The following is a 22,422-nucleotide window of genomic DNA, read 5'->3' as shown; positions in this document are numbered from 1 at the left end:
GCGATGTAGAACATTCTTCGGGGCCAAAACATGGGTGACTCGTAAAAGACTTGATGAGTCAAGGTGCTAGATCGAACCATTCATCTACGTTAACAGAATAAATACCTTTTGCTGCAAATACAACTAACAAGATAAAGTATTTGCAAAAATGGTTTCAAACCTCCTATGAAATAAGCAAAAATTAAACAATATTTTTCTATTGGTAAGTCCACAGGTACTAACTAATAGAATTAATTCAAATTAGTATTTTTGGTTCCCACTGTCTTTATATGAGTTAACGGCCAACTGGTAAAGGTAACACTGGTCGCGTAATATTTGAAAATATGCATTTATCCGATCGTAATAGTTAGTTGAATTATGTATCGTACATTAATACAGACATGTATATTCGAGGTAGAGCGATCAACTGTGCCAAATTCTTACGCTGAAATCCGGGCTATTTCTTGACACATTTTGCGTGCTCGTCTTTTTGCCATTCCTTTGGTCTCCGTTTGGCGTAGTCAAACACTCTTTACTGGTTTGCGAACAGCATTTGAATTAAGTCTTCGTATAGTCTACCTATCGATTCCGGCAGCACCATTGGAGACGCAAGCAAATCCCTTGACGGCCGCGCGGTTCCTTATCTGACCGCTATATCACTCTTTGAAAGGCTTTAGAATTCCGCATGTTTTTAGGAAAGGCTTATCAATTTCAGGAACACTCGGGAAACGTATGCCCTAAACCGCTAACGTCAGCAAGCTTAGTCGCTAGATAGGATCTTTGCCGAAACGCGTTCAAAGGTTTTAATTGAATGGGCCCGGACAGATTGAGGTTAAGTGGCTTAGTAATTCCTTCCTGTTCATGAAACATTCTAGAATGAATGAAGTCAAATGTTTATTGTTTCCTCTATCAATCAGGTCAGTAGTTGCCGACACTAGAGATATTGCAATTGTACAATATCAACATTATCATAGCCGATCCCATTGTAAAATAAAGGCCTGACTTGGGCGAAAGACATAGTTACGCAAAGTTCTAACTAATGCTTAGTCTTCTGTGAATGGCAGTCTGCAAAAATTATTATGTCTGGGCACCTCAGGAACTAATGACAGGCAGTCTTCTTTCGTATATATGTACTGTGCGCGCTGTATATGAATACGGCGGACATTAGACAATTGACAAAAACGCCCCCGCAGAGCTTCTCTACAAATGACCTAAGAATGAACGGAGGCTCTCGTCATAAATAATTCGACCATATGTACAAGTGGTGCCGACCTGTTTTATTATATTAACGGAATCGGTTAGGCCATGCCGGGCGCATCGCTTCCTCCCACTTTCATTGAGAATGATTACTTTTCAAGTTTGAACGAATATCGAAACAACAATTTTTTTATTATATTAAACAAACAGTTTGCTTGTCAACCTGTTTATTGTGGTATAATTTCTCTCGAATACCTGGATCGAAGTCATAATTTGTCGCTAAAAAGAGGCTTTGTGTAATATAAATTAGAGGAAATATTTTTTTGAACGCTCACTTATATTACTATTATCTTGTTTCATTTGTGCGCGAACGCTATGTTAAAAATCGATATGTTTGACACAACGGAAAACATTTAATCAAGTCAAACCGGCAAGTTTGTGGCCTTCAACAACCCAGCTCTCAATTAAATTTCGTTCTATTTATGATAGGAGTTAACTTTTGGTAAATAAATATTGTTAAAAAAGAATCGCTATTTTACACTGAATATGAGCCATTCTGATTGATAGCCTTTTTTTCCGATACTACCATAATTTCATCATTTTAAAGCTTCTGTGGTTTCTGGGCGAAAAACTGACAAATGCTTTTACAGCCGTCGATTATAATCAATTAAACATCATTGAGGAAGTTCATCAGGGACCGAAACAGGTCATGATGATGGTCTGACGGCGCAAGTGCTATACAGCAGATATATTCAAATTTATCATCCGAGCTTTTTAAATTCTTGTCGGATAGCTAAAGACCTATGTACGTCCAGCATTATAACATAAAACGGCGCCTTTTCTGTTCGCTAGTTCTGGCTGATTTTTTTCGATGGTCTGTTGTAGACCGTTTCGGCGATCGGTAATAACCCACAATGTACGATTCCTGTCCAGTCCCACAAAACACACAGGATTGCCTTAATCGATGCCACTCAAATTATAGAGTACAACTTTTTTTTTATTTGCATGACTGTTGTATATAATCCACTTTCATCACCCGCTTCAATCAACCGCTTCAGAAACTGCTTTGAACATCTGTAAGGTTCTGCAGATACTAATATGAACAAGCACATTTTTTTGCCGGACACCGATTTTTTAGTGTTAGCATATTTCAAATGATCTAAGACTGTTTGGCGGTTGATGTCTGGTTTTTTGGCGTCATCCTGGCTACTCACGTACCGTTCTCGTCCAACTTCATATTTTTTGTGATAAAATTGTATCGTAGCAGCTGTAGATAATAGCAACGCCGGTTGGATTCCTACTATACCTGCTATCAATGACGTCAAAACTATTTAGAAACAAAGGAAAACAATCAATACTTTCTCGACAGCATAATATATTAACTTCTTTTTTATACAGTCAGAATCAGAAGTGTCCGTTACCGTTAGTGAATTAATATATTCTAGAATAGTAATAATAATAATCCGCTTTTGGAACTTCTATTTACAAAACTTACAGACAATTATAATTTTTATTTCGCGTGCATTTTTTTCCGTAAACTTTTCAAGCAACTCCCGCAATTACTATCCCGTATCGATACCTTCCGTTGCATTTCCTTTAAAAAAAAATACGGCTTCACTGGGGTATATCAACGTAGATCTGTAGCAAATCTGATGTAGTAGATCTTTGAGTTATAATAAAGCTGCGATTCATGGTGACTGACTGGTGGATTTAGCTTGATTTTGTGCTTCAGATGTTCTTATCATTCCTTTATTATTAGGCAGCTTCTTTAATCAACTCGCGATTATCAGTGTTCAACACAGCTCTTCCACTATAGATTTTATTTGTAGAAGTTATTGTGTTAGGCGGTTGGGCGCGCACAGCATAATTCTTCTACTAGACAATTACAGATTCATCAAATGATGTTCTGCGTGAAATCTCTTATCTCAACGTAAACGCTTCCGCCCTTATCACAAATTCTTTGAGGATTTTCCAGATCCAAGGGCTCGAACCCTCTGAATAGCCAAAAATCTTATTCGTTTGAGATCAAGTCTTCAGCTTATCCTTCTATAACACATTTTGAATTCAACATTGAGGATATCAAACCCAAATGTAAACACTATGTAGCAATGAAGGCCAGCCATAAGGAGCAATTGTAGACATCAAATTCAAAGACATAGACTTTGATCACTAATTCTTATTCGCTAGTACTTCTTATTCGGCAGTTTCTGCCTAAATATTCACGAAATATTTGTATGTAAAACAACTACAAAGTGCTGATAGTACTTCTCATTTACGTTTTTTATTTTTTAATTAATCACCTTTCGGTCCGTCTTTTTTCTTGTTTTACATAGTCACTGTACTCGTTCCTAATTTCGAATCGTATTAATTTGAAATAACATCGTAAACGCATGGCTTCACTCGTGATAGCTAAGGGTATTCCGCTATGCTGATGAAAAATAAGTAAAGAAAAACTGAATTATAGCGGCAAATAACACATGGTGCAACGAAATGGGTATGGCGCGCGTAACCACAAGATCTTCGGTTTCATCCCCAGTTAAAATTCAATGAATTCTTTTTTATAAAATTACAATTTCAGCAGCTACGTTTGTCCAAAGTGATTGTTTTTATTGGCTAAGTTTTGAAGTGAGCGTTCCGATTGAATTCTTGGAAAAAGCATTGTAGTGTCAATTCCCCGCCAAGCTGCGATCTTCAAGTCAGTGAAGATTTATACTTTTTATCGCCCACCTAATTCACTGACTTTTTTTAAAGTACGAGTGTGAACTCAATTTTTGTGGTGAACCAGTACGGCCGAATCTTGTAGAGTAAGCAAGAACAATGATACAGCGACTAAGCAAACTGCAACTTAAAAAAAGACCTACTGCGAAAAGAGCATTTCAGGCTACGTTTTACGTAACTTCAACTAGAAATTGTGAGCTTAGATGAAGGGAAGATCACACGAAGAGAGCGCTGATACACACACGCGATTCTACAGGTAACAACCGGAGAACGGCTGCAGAGGAATCACTAGACGCTCACTACCTGTATCGACTACGAAGTATACCTGATAATCTATAGCTCAGTTAATTAAGGTTCAAAGCTTGAAAAAGTGCAAAAAATAGGAATCTATTCAGGTAAATGACCTACCGATAAGCTATGCAGATGCCTTTAGTAAAGTTCACGGCTCTGCGCAATCGCTGAAAGGCCCGAAAGATAAATTTAGGAACTTTAGTTGGCTATCAAGGATGCCATAACGACGTTTGAACTTACGGTCTGGTGACTGGGGGGTAGGACCAACGTAGGAATATTTTTCGCAAGGACCTCGAAAAAGGGTTGCGAAAAGACGATGAGAGGCTGGCTGAGAGAAGTTAAAGGAGCTCATCACACAGAACTAGTAACTTCTTTTTGAAAATAGTAGGAAGGCGGACCACAAAGTGTAGCCAAAAAAGATGTACACCGAAATAGCTGAAACAGACACGGAGATTGCGGGCATGGCTACGCCAGAAGGAAGAACTTCGTGTTTCAAGGGCAAAAAGCAAATAGAAAAAGAACACTTGGAGGAGCTCAGAGTAACAGACTTCGCGAGGGAAATTAAAACAGGTATTGATAGTACGTAGACGCTTGAATTCTTATTACCGAAAAATGACCCGATCTTGTATTCGTATGAGTCACACTCGCATGCTGCGTGCCTTTAGAGTATGCGGCACGCGAACAAAGCTCCATGACAATGAAAGCACAGACGGAACAATTTTTTTGCACTATGCCTATCTGCTTCAGCAATTAGAAACTTGTATATCGAAGATGCGACGCGGCTGCGAAGCCTGGGTTAAAAAGTTTTTGACAACGGATCTGACTGAGACCAGGTTTTCATAAATCCACAAGCGTGTGAATGACAGATGTGTGTTGGAATAGTGAGAGCAAGCGATCCATCCGCAGGCTTCCTGAGCATTGTCTCAAAAGTAATCGACGACAATAGAGATACGGTGGCATCACAGATGGTAGATTCTCTGACGCTTCGTACCTTAGGCGAGTGAAACAGTATCGATCCGACGAGCAATCGAGGCTTGCTGCACGAAATCTGACCGCCGTCTCGAGTTAAAAAAGTAGAAGGGCTTATCCCCCACAAAGACGAAGCTTTTTTAAAGTACAAGACAGGAACAAAGCACTACTAGTATTATTACTCTATCAACGATCATGTCAAGGCGAATGAACCCGGAGTAAGAATAAGTCTCATTATATTGACCAGAAACAGAGACCTTAAAAGGCCAGGAGACTAGGTCCGGCGGCGTGGCTAACTTTGCGCACGTACTACACAGGACCGTAAATGAAATAGATGCCCGTGAGGTGATAAGGTCCACTATGACAGGCGACGTGAGCCTTTTTCTGGACGTAATTAAGACCTAGGCCGGTTTACGGGCAAAACTCAGGTCTTCCATCAGACATGAAGCTCCTTATAGAGAATCTCAGAAAAAGAGTGGATGGGAGTATCTTTTACCTTACGGCGGTCAGCTGTTATAGAAGTGCCTCCCAAAATCCGCTTGGAAGATCGAGATGCAAACTTACAGATAGTCAATTTGTCGATTTAATTTAATTAACTGCAATGGAGATCAGAAAAGTACAGATAAGGTATTTTAAGTATATCATTATAGGCCACGTTACAAAAGAATGCACCGGTAGCATTGCCTAACGATGTAAATGCGACGAAGACGAACACTTGATAACAGTACGGCAAAGCTGCCGGCAAAATGTGAAACTGTCACCAACAGGTCTCTTCCTCTTCCTAGCCCCACGGAGTACCCCAAAAAAAGGCCGAGAGTAACGTAAACTCAAAGAGTGAGTAAGAGGACACCTATAAGGAAAAAAATAGGGCGCCAATTGTTGATAGTAAGACAGTCAAGCGGGATGCTTAAAGTCGAATAGATTAATCTGTTAATCTAAGGAAATGGCCGTAATGTACACTCGCTACTATACCACTAATCAAGAAATCGAGGACTTCGAGCGTTTTTAGGAAATCTAGCGGAGCATACAGTCATGCAGGAAGTCTACAAAAAGGTTATCTTCCCTGGAGACTTCAACTCAAATGAAAATGAAAAAAAAACTATAGATGCTCGCCAGAGGACATTATTTTTAGGTATGGCTCGTAGAACGAGATCTGGTTATTACGAACGATGGAAGGGTCCCTACTTTCACTCGAGGCGATCAAGTATCGTTTATTAATCTCAAAATTATGGACCGGGATATTCCTTCAACGATTACGGAATAGCGAGTCGCTGAGGAGTGGCTAAGAAGCAGTGATCACAGTTGTGTTATCGACCAAATATGCAACGAGTATCAAACGCAACAGCTCCTCACTTTATCTCAGAGCAGATGGCAGATGTAAGAATTTGTTCGAAAATGGGATTGGCATAGGGTGTAGTTAAGCTGACATGATTGATAATGAACAACTGCCCAAGCGGATACTTTGTGACGCGGCAGAACTGAGAGCGTTTCAAAAAGGAAGCCGGAATTTACTGGTAAAATATCGAGATTGCAGCAGCTCGCTGCAAATGCAGTACACTTTGGCCAAGTTGCATAAAAAGACATACTTTTTTGTTTCCACCGAGCAGAGCAGAACAAACTAACAGAGCAGCATGGAGACGTTACAAATAAGGTAAGGAGACGAAGTCCTATGATCTTCCTGTAAAAACGTACGTTCATCAGGCAAAGCATCTTTGTGAAAAGAAAAACGTTAATTGAAGAGTTGGAAAGAAACAAGTTTGCTACCAAATCTCTTCCTCTACCCTCCTCTAGGAAATATCCCTTACTGTGAGCTCCACTCTGTAGGATTTAGCATATGACAACGTCCTTAATGTCGGTATTACCGGAGAAGTTGAGTGTATAATATGCACCGATAATCTAACTGTCTTGGTCACTGCCCGAGAGGAGGGCCTCTACTGGAATAGAACAACCCTTGCGCTAACCGAGGGTTGTTGCCTGAATAAAAAAGCGTTTTCCCAAGATTGTATCAGAAAAGAGTGAACCCATTTGTTTGATCGGCAAAAAGAAGTTCCATGGATTTTGGCCAAGCGGGAGTCTAATCAAAATAAAGAGAAAACTCAAGTATCTTGGAGTGAAAAAAAAGAATATGCCGGGAAAATATCGTGAAGGATGTTCCGAATCTTGGGAGGCCAGTGGCCAGGATTGGGGAGCCATCAAAAAAGGCAAGACATCTGTTGGAAACGATAGCTCTGCACTACTTCTGGGTGGATTGAGATGACCTTCGATAACGAAAGAAGTAAACAGATCCTAATCTTCGCACAGAGGACGCTAGGAATAAGGGCGATTCAGGCGTATCGAACGGAAGCTCTCCAACAAATCGCCAAAATGTCGTTATTTGACCCACTAGCTAAAAAAAGAACCAAGCGCTACTTTGAAGAAGAACTAAACCTCACAACAGTAATAAAGGTTGACCACATTGCAGAGATGGTAACAAGAATAGGATGCACTCCGAAATTGACTCCGCTGCATAGTATAACCGGCTATACGGAAAACTTACGCGTCAAGTGATCCAAGTCTTAACCGGGTACGGCCAGTTCAAGGCATATATGATGAATCTTATGGAGAATGCACGTACTCATATTTACGAGTATTGCTCTCTGTACCCGGTGGAGGACACGGAATTAAACATGCGACCTTCCATTGCGGAGCCATTAGGTGCGACGTATCACTAAATGGTGGTTAAGGAAATTGTAGAGGCCATGCTAAATACAAAAGATTTTGACGTGGACGACACCTTGCCGATTCAGTTTTTTAGCTTTCATAGCAATGAGTGTTCCAAACTTTGCAAAGGTGCTTCCGGGGAGTCGCGGTTAGTGGGTAGTCGCTCTTTACCTTAAGAGCCCCTCAACATCAAGGAATGAATGCCCCTTAAGTTTAGTGGTAGTAACACTTTAACCAAGTGGTGAAATTTGTGCAGGCGTGCCAGGTGTTTCATACACGGATTTCTTGAAGTTTCCAACTAAAAGAGATATCGATACAGTATCAATACCTCGTACTCGTCGTCTATTCGCGGTTGGTATACATTATGGCACGGGCGTTGATGCCCATTGAACCAGACGCTGGAAGGTTGCCGTCTCCACAACAACTAACGCGGTGTCATAACTTAGATCTGTAAGTCTATACTAAAGGTTTTGGGAATCTACCCCCAGTTCATTGAACAGAACAAAATAGCCGATCATGTTTGCATTTATTAAGGGAACTATGGTATCTGTCGGTTATGGTAGATCACCTTTACAATTTTAGGTACTTCTCATTTCCAACACCCCGTTCATAGTCGCGACTGTTTCAGAGAGTGGTTTTGTTCACTCCGGGTTCGTATAGAGAGTCGCTGCCGTCCACTTGGCCACCATATCTCATTGTTAATTAAAAATAATGAATATCTCGAATTTGCTGAATGGCTAGTAAGAATATCTGCTATGGTAAAGGATGATAAATGTCTCCCTCGTATATCTACGTATGCATAGAACATAATAACCACCGCTGGTGGAACGCCGCCGGTGTGGGCGTCATCTGACAGCCGTTGTCCATTGCTTGATTGACTCTCGTCATTGTTTATAATGCACGTAGATTAACTATGGTGCTTCTTATACGCATCAGAAGTTAAGGGTGCCACATTTATTACGCATATACCGATGATTATAATTTCGAGAAGCCTACATAGTTTAGTCGTCATTCTTGTAAACTGAATTATCTTATAACTGCCTGCATGGTCACGTGCTATATGCCTTCCTTCTACGGCGGCGAAGCACAACATAATAAGCGATTAGATATGCGCAACATAGCCTTATAACATACTTGCCCTGCTATACGGCTTTATAGGCGTTTCGGCCTGGAAATACATGGAAAGTTCGACACCGTAGCTACGCCGCCTTGTTAGGGATCTTATTTACTTCATATTTAATCTGCAGTTTAAGGGAGTACATGATACGCGTAAGGTAGGCCAATTCGAGCATATTAACCTGACCTACTTGTCGTGACGCAGACGCTTTCTATTACTAGCATTACCGGGACAACTTAATCGATCGGCGCTAAGATACAACCAACGCAAACGAAAAAACATACGTACTTTTTTTAAAAAAGCGTACGTACTTTTTTACATCAAGAACACTGCAGTGCTTCGGTTTTTATAAGAATTGCACTTAAGAATCACTTTAGGAGGCACATTAAGCTCGTCAAAGATCCCTAATAATTGTTTAATGTGAAGACAAACAAGTGAGTGCCTTACAAAACTTGAAGTTTTAGATGTGCAGTATGGTACATCCTAAGAAAATGAACACTCGATTTATGAAGCTTTTCTAAACTGCTAAATTATATGGGATGAATATAATATTCTAGGGTAGACGAAAATGCTATTAGCTTAAGTAGCGTACTTTCTTGAATATTCCTCTTTTGAAGAAAATGTTTACACTATGGCGTATGAATGCACCATAGATACCTAGTTGATTTGCAACTTTCAACTTCAACTAAAGAGTGCAATCCTTATTTATCTTTGAATGCCACTAAAATAATAATAATAGTAGTATATAATTATGAGTGGCCATACTTTTATCCTAACGAACAATCTAGTAAACGTGGGCACTTATAGTCATTTCAATAAAGGTCTCGACACCTATAGGCTATTTTGGCTGAAAGCTACTGGACTGTTTAATTTGTAACATAGTTTCAACTGAATTTCAGTAATAATAAATCAATGAGCAAAAGAATTATACCTACGACCCTACTGGATGCTGTTAGAGATCAGGTGCAGCGGTTACTTGATAACTTAAGACTAACATAGGGTTCTATGATCAGGTCTCCTAAGTTTAACGGAAGTTATGTGCCCTTAATTCTAATGCTATTAATGCTAATAAAATGCTAATAAAATAAAAAAAAAACATTTTATTCTACTCAGTCACTGGACATAATCCGTCAAATGTGCCAAGAATTGTTGACTACTTTAAGCTAAAATCCACCAAGTGTATTACAAGTATACCATGCTATAGGCCTTCGTTTCGAGTTTTGCGTCCGGTATTGTCGTCCATTGGACAGCTAACTCCCAGCATAAACCGAAGTCTGTCTATGGCTTCGTACTTAGACCATAACGTGTTTCTAAGAAGGAACACGTTAGGATGATCTCGTAGGATTAATGGGTAAACACGTTACCCATTAATCCTACGAGACGGTAAAATTAGCCGAGCAGACGATGTTTTTTGAAGTGAGCAACTACTCGATCATTGTTTCTTTACTCAAACTTCCGCATTTTTTTTAAACGGACGGTTTGAAGGTACAGGATCAAATCATGAATTTGTCGAAAGTTTTTCTCTTATTGCTAAGGATAACGCCAATAGTACACTTGCAGTGTGGCCTTAGACCTGTTGCCAGGGGCACACGAGAAGCGATACTGATTTATCGCCGCTATATATTGAATAGCTATACCGAAAAGGCTTTTTGCATTTTACTAAACTTGCTACAATTACGACCATTAAATCGGGTTCGAAAATTAAGCTCAACATTGTATCATCGAGGTGCATGCTGGATTTTCAATTGCTGTCCCAAGCGAGCTTCACATATGATCACGGAGACCGCGTCTATACAATGTGAGGTTCCTACATGGTCTAGTGCGGTTATTAGGGACAAATAGACGTCTGCAATAGTGACATAGAACGATTTTCAAGCACTGCATTGTACGTGTCCGCATAGCTACACAAGCTAAATGGACACCAAGTCGTCTGTATTGTTTAGCTCGCAAACGATGAAGTTCCCAAAATAATGTAGACTTGATCTGTCAGAGGACTATATAGCTATCTTCATTTGGAAATGTTGGAACTTTTTTGTCGTCATTTTTATTTAATCGTCAAGGGCTATACCATATTTCGTGGCTGTGTAACCAATAACGAACGAAAAGGCCTATGTCGCCACATATCATGACCGGCTTATCACCACGATAAACTAGGCTACTATCTGCTTATAATAAAAAAGGATTCGCTGATTTATTGGCTGGTCTCTCCATTCTGCTACCGAAAGTTGACGAGTGATACACTACCACTCCTGTCTAGATATCTCCTGACTATGTTAAGCGACATCCGCAATTACTTTCTACGCTTATGTCCCCGTATAATAGGCATACAATATGTTGGCAAGGTTTTTCCAGCTAGGTCACATAGTTTTCACGCCCACCCATAGATTGGCCTTTGCAACCCCTTGCATTCTTCCTGGATCGGACAGTTAAGTACAACGCTTATTATTATAGCAACAGAGGTTATTCCTACATTAAGTCAACAGTGATGGGAGCGCCCACGATAGCAACCGGTTTCTGTCTATTATATCAAGAACAACTCATCCACTGGAAAAGGTGTTCAAATAGGATTGCAAGTATGTTCTCAATAAAGATTATATAGGCAACTATACAGCATAGTAGAGTAAATCCTGTAATACCTTGCTAATAAATGATATTACTATTGGATGACGAGACAGAAGCGGCGTATATATCGACCCAATCTGTCCGAGTACTTCCGAGTATTATGCTCATCTAACAATGAAAGGCAATCTAAATATCTCGGGTGAGTGAAACTTTGAAGAAGTGAGAGTTATATAAGACCACCGATCTTAAAAACCGTTAAAAACTTTGCAACAGAAAAGGGTCAAAATGATATTTTTTTGACTATGTTGTTATTGCCGCGAGACAATTGACGTAGCGACATGGAACGCTTAGTATAGGCCTATACAATGTTTAAAATTCGGCGGCAAAGTATCTGAATCAGGGTAATCTAGTCGAAGGCAGATAACAGTCTAACCTATAACGTTTAACGAAATAATGGAATGACGACTGACTGCACTAGATCTAAAGCGATATCAGCTGTGACGATGTAATGGAAACAATTCAATAAGTTAATAATAACTAAATAAATAAAAAAAAACCCAATGAGTTTAATTCAAGACTCGGGTTCTAAGTAAGAGGACCTGAAATTTCTTTGGTGTTAAGTTTATATGCATACTGCGAATATATAAAAATGGCTTGTTCTACATTTATTATGATTCCGGTCAATACTAAACAGGTTGAGTAACGACAGTCGCTCGATCTTTGCAGTAATAACACTAATCACCTTGAATAGGAGATTGGTTTTGAAGGGGAAATCCGCTGTGCGATATTCTTTCCCTTCTTCTGCGGCTATGTTTATTATTATAGATAACTGTGCGAATTTAACCCAAAATTTAAAAGGCTTACGGGATTTAAGAGGCGAAGTTATACGAAACTTCTAACAAGTTTAGGGAAACGTTTTCTGGGTGTTTGTGACGTATAGTGCAGTATTTCCGCTAAAAACAAATTACAAGCATTAGAAAATGTCTATTCTACCTGAAACGTACAGGACTGTCTCTAAAATCCTTTTGTTCACGCGACCTCCTGTTTTCTACGCATTATTCTGAGTTGTATATTGACGTTGACGCATACCACCCTGCTGCCGTTAATGCCGTTGTTACTTTTATTGTTTCGGTGCATGCTGGTGTGTTCCAGGTGAAACGCACCCATTTCGTAACTCCGACGATCTATGAAACCCACGTTACTTCACTGTGGGTCAAGCAGTATACACTGCTGTTACCACTGCTAGATATTGGCAATTCTGCTAGACAATGCGTAGCAGCACAACACAGAATAGATTAAATTAATCGGCTTACCGAGCGAAGAGTACGTAGCAAAGGTCATTGCTGAAGCAACGCTCACAACACTGCAGTGATAGGCATTCTATGGAAATGGAGAACCGCACAAAGAACAAACCTATATGTCGTGAAGATGTCTCGTCGGACGGCTTCATTCTTGCTATGCAATGAAGGTCATGGGTGAACACTGGGAAACCGACAAAACGAACCCATACAACAATTGGCCGTCGGAAACAGTATAGAGGTGTGTGTATTGCGGACCTTAGCATACTTGAAAGGGAGCTGAGCGCTGATTGATTTTAGTTCATTCGTCCACACCCGGAGGTCTGTTGTCCTCAACTGAGCTGTCCAACGTCGAGCCCCCGCAATGTGGCTTCGCAACTGATTATGGTAATGAATACTCGTGGAAGCCCGCTAAATACATAATCGCTAATTAAAATGGACCGAAAGCAGTTGGAGAGCTACGCTCGATTGACATGTCTGTTTCCTATTGTTATTGTTTTGTTTATGAAGGAAAGTTGACCGATGGATGCATACAATAACATTAAAGGTTGGATAAGTTAATAAAATAAATTGCAATCGAGTACTACATATGGCACTGCAGCGGGGTAGATGGGATGGGACGAGCAGTTCTGTTCTCTTCTTTTTAACCTCAGTCACATATACCTTTCATTGAGAGACATTACCACCATATGCTTTATAGATGATTCACAGTATATTTATAACGCTTTGGAAAATGATACTTTCTTATGCAGTAAGCAAGAGGTTTTTTATTATTTCCATGTATGTAAATCTATTTCAATTGGTACATACCGAACGTGAATGTAACACGATTATAACGATGCGCGGCGAAAACATTAAATTCTTAGGTAAATGTGTATGCTTCTCGGACCAGTAGCATTTATGTTATTTGCAGCAGAGTGGTTCATCGGAGTTCGGACAAACTTCCAGCTGTTCTATTCTAAACTGTATTCTAAATGCCAGAAGAAAACGAGTTCTTAGGAAACAGTAATTTTATTGATAATAATATGATGAATAATAATATAATAACGGACGACTTTTATTATAAATAAAAGTCGTCCGTCATTTTCTCTGTTTGCTATTTATTTTAGCTATTATTCAATTTTTGCGCGCTGGACGAACTCCCGCTAATATTAAGACATTCTTTTGCCTAAAGTCGACGGTCCATATAATTACCAGCTTTCATGCGGCTGCCTGGTATCTGAGGAAGTTCCTTGATAGGATTCAAATATACGATGCTCGAAAATCCATCAACATGATTCGAAAAGCCATCTTTCAAGTCAACGGCGTTTTGGCACGAAGAATATCAACTGCCAACGGAATTACCCAGATGAGCCGCAAAATTAAAAATTCTTGCATTCTTTCTTTAAGCTTTTTTTAGTCGTTTTGAGCTGGCACATTTTTGGGATCACTACCAGTTGATTTTCGCTGAGATATTTACTATGTCGTGTATCTGAGCGACACCTAGACGAGCTTGCATAACGCTTGACGCACGATTACTTTCAAAAAAAATCATTCTACAAATCACTAGTGATCACAGCTGAAGATGCAACCGTGACGCAATGAACTAAACATCTTTCACACATAGGATGATGACCAACACAGTTTATATCATTGATGTTATACGTGACAGGACGAATAGAAAAATAACTTTCATTATTATTGTTAAATTTTTTGTTTTTTTTTTACATTGTGTAGTCATGCGACACACCGCTGGTTCGGCGCGATGGAAACTAGGTGTTTTGTAATCTTTTTGCGCGTCGCTCGTATATCAAATTAGTTTAATTTTATAATATAATTATAATTTTATAATTAATAATAAACTATAACAGACCATGCGTAACGGGAACTGACCCTGGTAACGCTGCTTCGTTTTTCTTTCGATTTATTCCCACGATAGTCGCGCGTCTAAAACTGATTTCTCATAGCCGTGTATGTATATGTCTCTTTGATTCACCAAAATTTACAGCAGCCTGTGAATCATTTGTAGGACAGAGTTCTCACGCTATTGAAAGTGATGCTTTCTAAGTCTCGCTTCTAATCTGTCGATCTCTTAAATTGTAACAATGTAGCGGCAGCATTTATGTCTGACATAAGTGTCTATTAATCGAATGTTTGGATAAGATTCGTTTAGTCGGAAAGACCATATCGTTAACTAATTTTCCTGTATCCTTAATATTATTGCGTGCTATAATGATTGCTAGTTATTTTTCCTTCAAATTTTTTACAATTATATTTGAGCATATTTTATTATGATAGAGCGATGGATGTATATATAGACATTTGGAACTCCCACGTCAATGGTTAAGGCTGCATTAGGACTTGGTCAACGAAGCAGTCCGCTAATGGGATCATCAGGCGCTGTTATTGATAGACGTTGATATTTCTGAATAAACTGGTGATTTGTGAAGTACACTTTCAGTTGTAGACTGTGCTGTGTGCACACGAGTGCTGCTTTTTTTGGTTCGTATACTTTCACGGTTGATACCACAGAAACTAACGCTAAAACAAATTAACGCAACTAACACGAAAGGTAAGAACCTCTAAATCATTTCTACGCAATAATACAGGATACGGAAACAATCTAAATTATTTACTGATATCACGACAAGGCTTTGAAGCATCGGTTCTGGTACCCCATAAAAGGGAGTAAGTTGACACACTAGTCCTTGTCTTATAACTTTTATACTAGGAACTGTCAGCAAATAACATCGAGGCCACATTACCCATATGAATTATTAACACTAGTGCTATACATGACGCATAGACTTTATTATACTAATTTCATCCTTTTAATCAGTATAGATTTCCCATAACAGACGCAACATTCTACAAGGTGCGTTTTACTCAGCCAGATTACGATGTCGATTGCGGTCCTACTAGTGACGACGACAATCCGTACACGAACAGGCATCTTTTGTACTTCAATACTAACAATGCACAGGCTTGACACAGGTGCCGACTCGCTTAGTGAATGGATATATGAAAAATGAATGGTTACCGTAACGGAAGATCCATATGTGTCTGCTGTAAATTATTTTACTCTCTACTAGCAAAACTTACCTGACTGACATACGCTCAAGTGAAGTGTTGAACTATTCAGCCAAAAGTTCGGTAACGGTATAAATTTTTCGAAAATCCCTTAGCAAAAAATGGCCGAGCATATCGTTATTGTCAGCAATTGGATTCAGAGATCCGTAAAATATTATTTATGGCAGGATAGGGGCTCCGATAATCTAATATATATATAATAAGAAAATCTAATGTAAGAGAAACATCAAATTAAATTTTTATTTACTATTATTATTTACTGTGTACAACATGCGGCCGACTAAAGATTGACTATCTCATTTTGCTAGCATTCTGGCTGAATGTTATTGACCTATGTGACCACGCAATAAACTATGTGCAATGTTACCTCGACGTAGAATTCCACACCGACAACGGTTTTGGTAAAAAGGCAATTCGGCCTATTTGATTTAGCATGCTTAACCTAAACAGCAGTTGTGCTCATAGTATGGCAGCAACATCTACTGGTAACAATCACGCTGGCCTGTCTTTATTTATTCTAGATAAAAGTAACAATTGTGACCACAGCTGAGCGGTGGTTTACAATCATTTGCTTGCGTTCAGAGCCCAATATAGCTACTGCGATAGGATGTCAATATTAGCATCCTATCGCCTTCGCTGACATAAAACCTAACGACTTTGACCGTTCCTATTGTAATTAGCCAACTAACTAGACGATTATTCTGTGCAACTTTCAGCTGATTAGAATCACACTTTTCTGCATCCCTTGGCACAGTCCCGGGTCGCACGTACCAGCCCCAACCTTGAGACAAGTTATATTATTGATTGCCATTTACAACAGGTTGGCATCAGAATACAACAGATAGCCTTACTGTTCTGCGCCTAAGGCAGTAGAGTAGCAGCGACAAGCACGATGCCAGCGGGGACCATCGGCGAGAGTGATGAAGACGATTACATTATTCCAGCGGCATCGCGAGCAGCGGCGACGCCAGCAGCTATAGAAGCCCCCGACCCGTCTGCGCCCAGTTCGGATCTAACGTCAGCTGTCTCTCTAGCGTCTCCTAGAGGCTTACCCGCCACCGAAAATCCTACCGTAACTCTCCTACGAGCCGCCAGAGGTAATGAGCCACTTCAATGCGTTTAATGCAGCCGCATTTAAAGCAGTCTATTACCTGCTTCATATGGGCATATGCAGTATACCCCCAATTCTGACAGAAGCTGTTAATCATATTTATCTAGCACCTGTTATAAATGTGACGTTGGCAAACACAGGAGCAGGCTAGTAACCTAAACCATTGATTTTCTCTACAAATAGATATTCGTCGTAATCCAGATGTGTTCGAGCATCAATCAGCTGTTTTTTTAAATTATTAATCAATTTTGCAAGCGATGCTACTTCGATACACTTGCACCGAGTTACCGGTGGTACCGAGGTATTTACACGATTTGAATGAATACACGTCTTTCGTATTACTTATTCCGTCATTACCCGTGGCTCTATAGAAGCTGTCTGCACAGACTTATTCGCACTCAGCTATGGGAGCAGATGGCTACCTGTTGTTAGCTACCTAGAACAAACAGTACTAATTATAAACTTTGTGAAGCCGACATTCTAATTCTATTAACAGTACGCATAATTTATGCTTGATAATTCCTTAGCCTATATAAGAAAGGCTAGCATTACTGCTATAGACGGGAGGACATTACACTGGGCAAGTTCGTCTCCCTCCAAAACATAAGTTTTACTTTTGACTGAATTAAATTACATTTGTCTCTACAGCTTCAACAGCTAAACGTGTGGTAGAAACACACGGGAAAATAGCCAGTCATGGCGTTACCTCTGTTTTCCGTTCTCGAGCTAAGCTTGGTTCGCCTAATTTTTTTTTGCCTTTATTAAGTTCAGCAAAGACTATCTGCTGTCGTCCTAGTCCATTACTTCATCTTAACTCAACTAATATCAAGACGTTCTAAACGAATGCAGGACTTTCCACTAAAAGCTTTCCACTCTGTAGAAAGAACTGAGTTCATTGCTCTGCAGCTGTGTGCGAGATGAGTAATTTATCCTAGAGAAACTTGAACAAATCTTAGATCCCTTAGAACAATAGTAAAATTTTCCTTACTAGATCATAAGTGTTCAACAATTTTTTTTGTAGGTGGTAGTGCCAAAGGGCCTTGTCACTATAGCAGCGTACAAGACGATAGGATTAGTTAAAAAATTTATTTGTAGCTGTGCGCACGGGGGCATACATTAGCGAGCCTGATGCGTTTTGGTTATACTTATCGTTTGTTTGTTACGTTGCTTACAATATTGTCTACTATATTTAGGAACGTACTTCGCTTACTAAACCAGACAATCATCTTAAAATCCAGTGGAGGAACAAAAAAAATCAATCAACAAGTCAGCCACCGTTAACAAAAACATCGAAATCGCCCCCGATTAATCGCCCCCGATTGACTGTTGTACTATTGTGTCGATCTGTTTTTTTTTTACAAAATGTAAATGAAAAGCGCCCGTAAGCTGTCGTTTGTAAATTATAATTACTTTAGTTTGCGTACTTTAGTTGCTCAACAAAGTTTATAACACGGTTATCCAGGGGTAAAAAAATGTTCGAACTTTCATCTTGGTAACTTTATAGAATAAAGGATTTATGGTCGAAAACCAACTGCTGTGTCGATGTTAAGACGAATCTTTTTTTCTTGGCTCGAGGCGTTGCTAATAAATGTATCCGGAATGATAAGAAAAGTACGGCGTTCATCTAAAAGGAAAGAAACCCGAACGAGTAATAGGACCATTTGCTTCCGTGTCATCGGTTGCAGCGGAAACTCAGGCCTTCCACTGAACGGGTTCGAGTCACTCTCGCGTACTGTTGTTCGATGCATTGCTATTCTTTTGAAGTAAATTATAATATAGAGAACAAATAAAATGCGAGCTTCCCGAAGAAAATCGTTGTTCAGCAGGTTGTTGCTCGAAAAGGTGTATAATTGTCCCTTAAAGACTTGGGCAGTAGACTCTGCCCGTCTTATTTTATCATACCATGAGGTAGTGCAATCGACGAAAGAAGCACTAGAGATACCGCGCACCGTTAGCTTACCGCCCGAATATAACTAATTGTGTCTGCCCCAAGTTTCTAACGTGCACTTTAAATACGTTCATACGGTGCGGATATGAACTCATTACCATTGAAATATTTTAAAACTATTTTGCTCTTTTGTGACAACATTCGTTCTGTGCCTGGTTCTACAGAAAAAAAAAATGATAGACTCCCTGGCGGAAAGCCAAATAAGAAACAGCTGTGATGAAAGTACGTTACTGATGTTACTTCTTCATTGTGCGATGCGTGCCTTGTCAGCAGCCACTTTAGCATAGAATTTAATTCGATAAGTTTGAAGCTCAAAAATGGAAAAAACTCAATACCAGGTTGACCGCATTAAACGATAAGAAATCTCCGTCGTTCTCGAGACCCTTACTGTATCATTAACGGTAAGAAATCTCCGTCGTTCTCGAAACCCTTACTGTATCATTGCTTAGTCGTAGGCTGTGATACGGATACATAGTCATTGTATTACATTGCAAAAGAAAGCTAATATGAAGCTGGACTTATGGCCGAGATGAAATCTGCGGCTTCTCTCCAAATCAGGCAGGTCACATGTTAAGCCGTTTTTGTTTTTGTAGATCAACCAATTAACGCGTGTGAAATCCGGTCCACACTGAAGGCGTCACACAATTCCGCCTATATTCATAGGATAGTTAAGGCATTTGGTAGATCTGATCTAGTAGTTGCCTTATATAGTATAATGTCATAAAGTAATTTAGGTTCATTGTCTTTATCTTTACGTCATGATTTATCTTGTCTGTGATGCTAAATGAGTTGAGCCTTTGAAGTAGCCTGTTATGGCAAAACGGCAGAATATTCCTAGACAAACTGTCTAATGAGTACCTAGTTTTAGTGTTACAGATCACATATGACATAGTATAGCATTGCTTGATATACCTAAACTTCCAGAAAACTCAACGGAGCGCAGGTCGTCCCCAGTAACGACTTCTGCGACAGGCGAGAAATCCGTGCAGAAATATTCCGTTGCAAATTTGCCGCTGCTTAATTGCGCTCCTGCAAACACGACGCTTATCGAAGGATTTGTCACAAAACACAAATCAACGCCAAAGGTACACGGAGTTGGACCTACAGAAAACGGGGTTCCTATCACGCCCAGAGGGGTAAGTAACTGTAAAAGGCTGTTAACCTTAACAGTGGTATAACGTACCTCTAAAAGGCAGACCCTTTAGTAACTGTAATTACCTATTTACTTGCACATTACTTTATTCTCTCGATTCCTTATCTTATCTGACCATGAAAGTAGGACGGCCAGCTATAATCTACTGCGGTTCAAGAGAGCAGGAACCCGAGCAATGTGCATAAGAAGAGGAGAACCTATGTTTTTGTGTAACTCATCACAATTGCGATATTTTTTGAAAAATTCACGCAAATTATCCGACTGCAATCGCGTGTGCTAGAAGTGTTCTATTGTTCTATAGGAAATATGTTTTGCTTCTTCTAGATTTAGGTAATACTTGAATGTACAACGCCTATACGCTATATATATACTCTTTGCCAGCCAAGTTTTGAGCTGTTTTGAGCTGTCAAGTATACTACCACTTGCCATTTCACTTGAAATTTCACTTGCCAGAAATTGGAAAAGGTGGAAATTCGTCGGCGCGGTAAATTCTAGAGGATGATGGGAGGGTGCCCAGGAGCCTTTTTTTAGACCCTTGTAAGGCTAGTTTAACAAATTTTCTCATGTGTGGCCTGGTATTAGCATGGGAAAGAATGGCTTTGTCCTGTTTACCTGCTCTGTGTTGAACAGGCTCGTTTACCTGCTCTGTGTTGAACAGGCTCATGTAATCAATTCAATACACTGTCATACATATGTCCTTGTTGACCATCTTGTTTTTTCAGGCCTTAATAAAAAGATCCTTCCAGTTTCACTAAATGCAAATTATGGTCTTTTTCGAATGAAAGGCTCGGACCTATTCATTTTTTTTCGTTGTTTCATATAGATGTGTACATAGTTAATCTAGTTACCTGCAACATTCGCTATGGAAATTTGTCGCTATGGCTACCTGTTGACCGGTGCCGCACGAGATGTTGAGAGTCATTGAGCAAGCGTGTTTTTATAAGTTTCACCCAACCTATGACGCATCCAGGCTTCTGACATCTGATAAGATATACATTATAGTCTAGTATTGACAGCTAATCTGCTTGGTCCATTTAACAAGTTGTTTACCATCGAAAATTCTTATGGAATTCAGATACCCAACTAGAATAGGGTACATCCTCTAGGCCCAAATTCCATCCTTGAGCTCCCTTAGAATAATCTTCTCAATTATACCACTACCTCGCGCTGCGTTGACTCCTTTTCGATTTTCGTAAAAAGATAAATGACGACGTACTCTGTTTCGTCAAAAACGAAGTCTGAACTTCATGTAAAATTCACTGCACCATGATAAACGTATGTGTGTACATATGGTACATATACACTTCCGTGTTTGTATATTGTATATAAGGTCGAATAGTGTAAAATGCAATATAGTGAAGTCTTTGGTTTTTTTTTTTCACAAGCATAGTTCTTATATTTTCAAATGATTATCCGTGACTTCCTGTTATTCAAATAATCATTCACGATTACAATAATATACAATATAACCTATAGGATGAGGTAGTCTTTAGACAGAGACAGTTTGAAAAATGGTCACTTTGAAAAATGGTCACTTAACAGGAGACCTACTTTAATGGGTTAAGTGTCGCTTTGAGATGAGTGCTATGAAACAGTGTTATAGAAATTTTACAGATTTGGCCGTTGAACCTTGTTCGGCGGAAGAGCTAACGTCAGCGATATACATATATATATATATATATATATATATATATATATATATATGTCACGTTCAGTATAGGTAGCGGCTCTTAGGCGGGCTGATATGGTACCTGATAGGTGCTAAACAACCATGCGTTACCTGGACATGCCCACCAGTTCGCCCAATCTTGTTAAGTCCATCTCTATAATCTTGGCCGACAGTCAGCCACAATTGCGAAATTTGCTTATTGAAATTGTTTATTGCCCTCACATCCGCTTCGGGGCAGAACCGAAAAAGCCCTGTTCATGCAACACAGTTCAGTGGTACACGAATACATCAGCTGCCCAATAAAAGGATTCTCGAAGTCGACGTGCTACCCTCATAATCGCTGACTTGTCGCCATCTTAAGCGTGACACTGAGATGACAATAATGAAAACCTTCTTGTCCCTGTTGAAAAAGTAGTTGAATGCAGAGCTTGGCCGTCATGCCCATATACGGTATCCGATATCTTTCAGCTGTTTCAAAAGCGCGCAGCCATATGCTTAAGCTCTGTATTGTAGTCTTATGCCTACACATACGCGTAGCGTGTGCGCAAGCGAAGTAAACGATGAAAAGGTGGTCTTTCCATTCTTCACACAGAACTCGATATTTGGTACTGGCTCGCACTTTGTATCATTGAGTTTCTCGT

The 22,422-nt window shown here is 39.6% G+C and overlaps 1 protein-coding gene across 4 annotated transcripts in view; it reads left to right on the top strand.

The window, feature by feature from the left end:
• Nucleotides 1-22,422, top strand: part of LOC111262011 (sorbin and SH3 domain-containing protein 1) — a 39,743-nt gene that overhangs the window by 7,605 nt on the left and 9,716 nt on the right. For 3 of the 4 annotated variants that reach the window (XM_022835959.2, XM_022835961.2, XM_022835962.2), the window contains exons 2-3: nucleotides 16,617-16,997; nucleotides 19,884-20,095. In XM_022835959.2, the coding sequence (XP_022691694.1) occupies nucleotides 16,793-16,997; nucleotides 19,884-20,095 (417 nt within the window). In that variant the 5' untranslated portion in view covers nucleotides 16,617-16,792. Of the gene's footprint in view, nucleotides 1-12,685; nucleotides 13,219-16,616; nucleotides 16,998-19,883; nucleotides 20,096-22,422 lie in introns of all 4 variants that reach the window. The other variant, XM_022835960.2, reaches the window with a different exon arrangement.

This window comes from Varroa jacobsoni, unplaced genomic scaffold (assembly GCF_002532875.2).
Source record: "Varroa jacobsoni isolate VJ856 unplaced genomic scaffold, vjacob_1.0 scaffold_621, whole genome shotgun sequence".
Taxonomy (NCBI): domain Eukaryota; kingdom Metazoa; phylum Arthropoda; class Arachnida; order Mesostigmata; family Varroidae; genus Varroa; species Varroa jacobsoni.
This window is presented reverse-complemented; position numbering and strand designations above follow the sequence as displayed.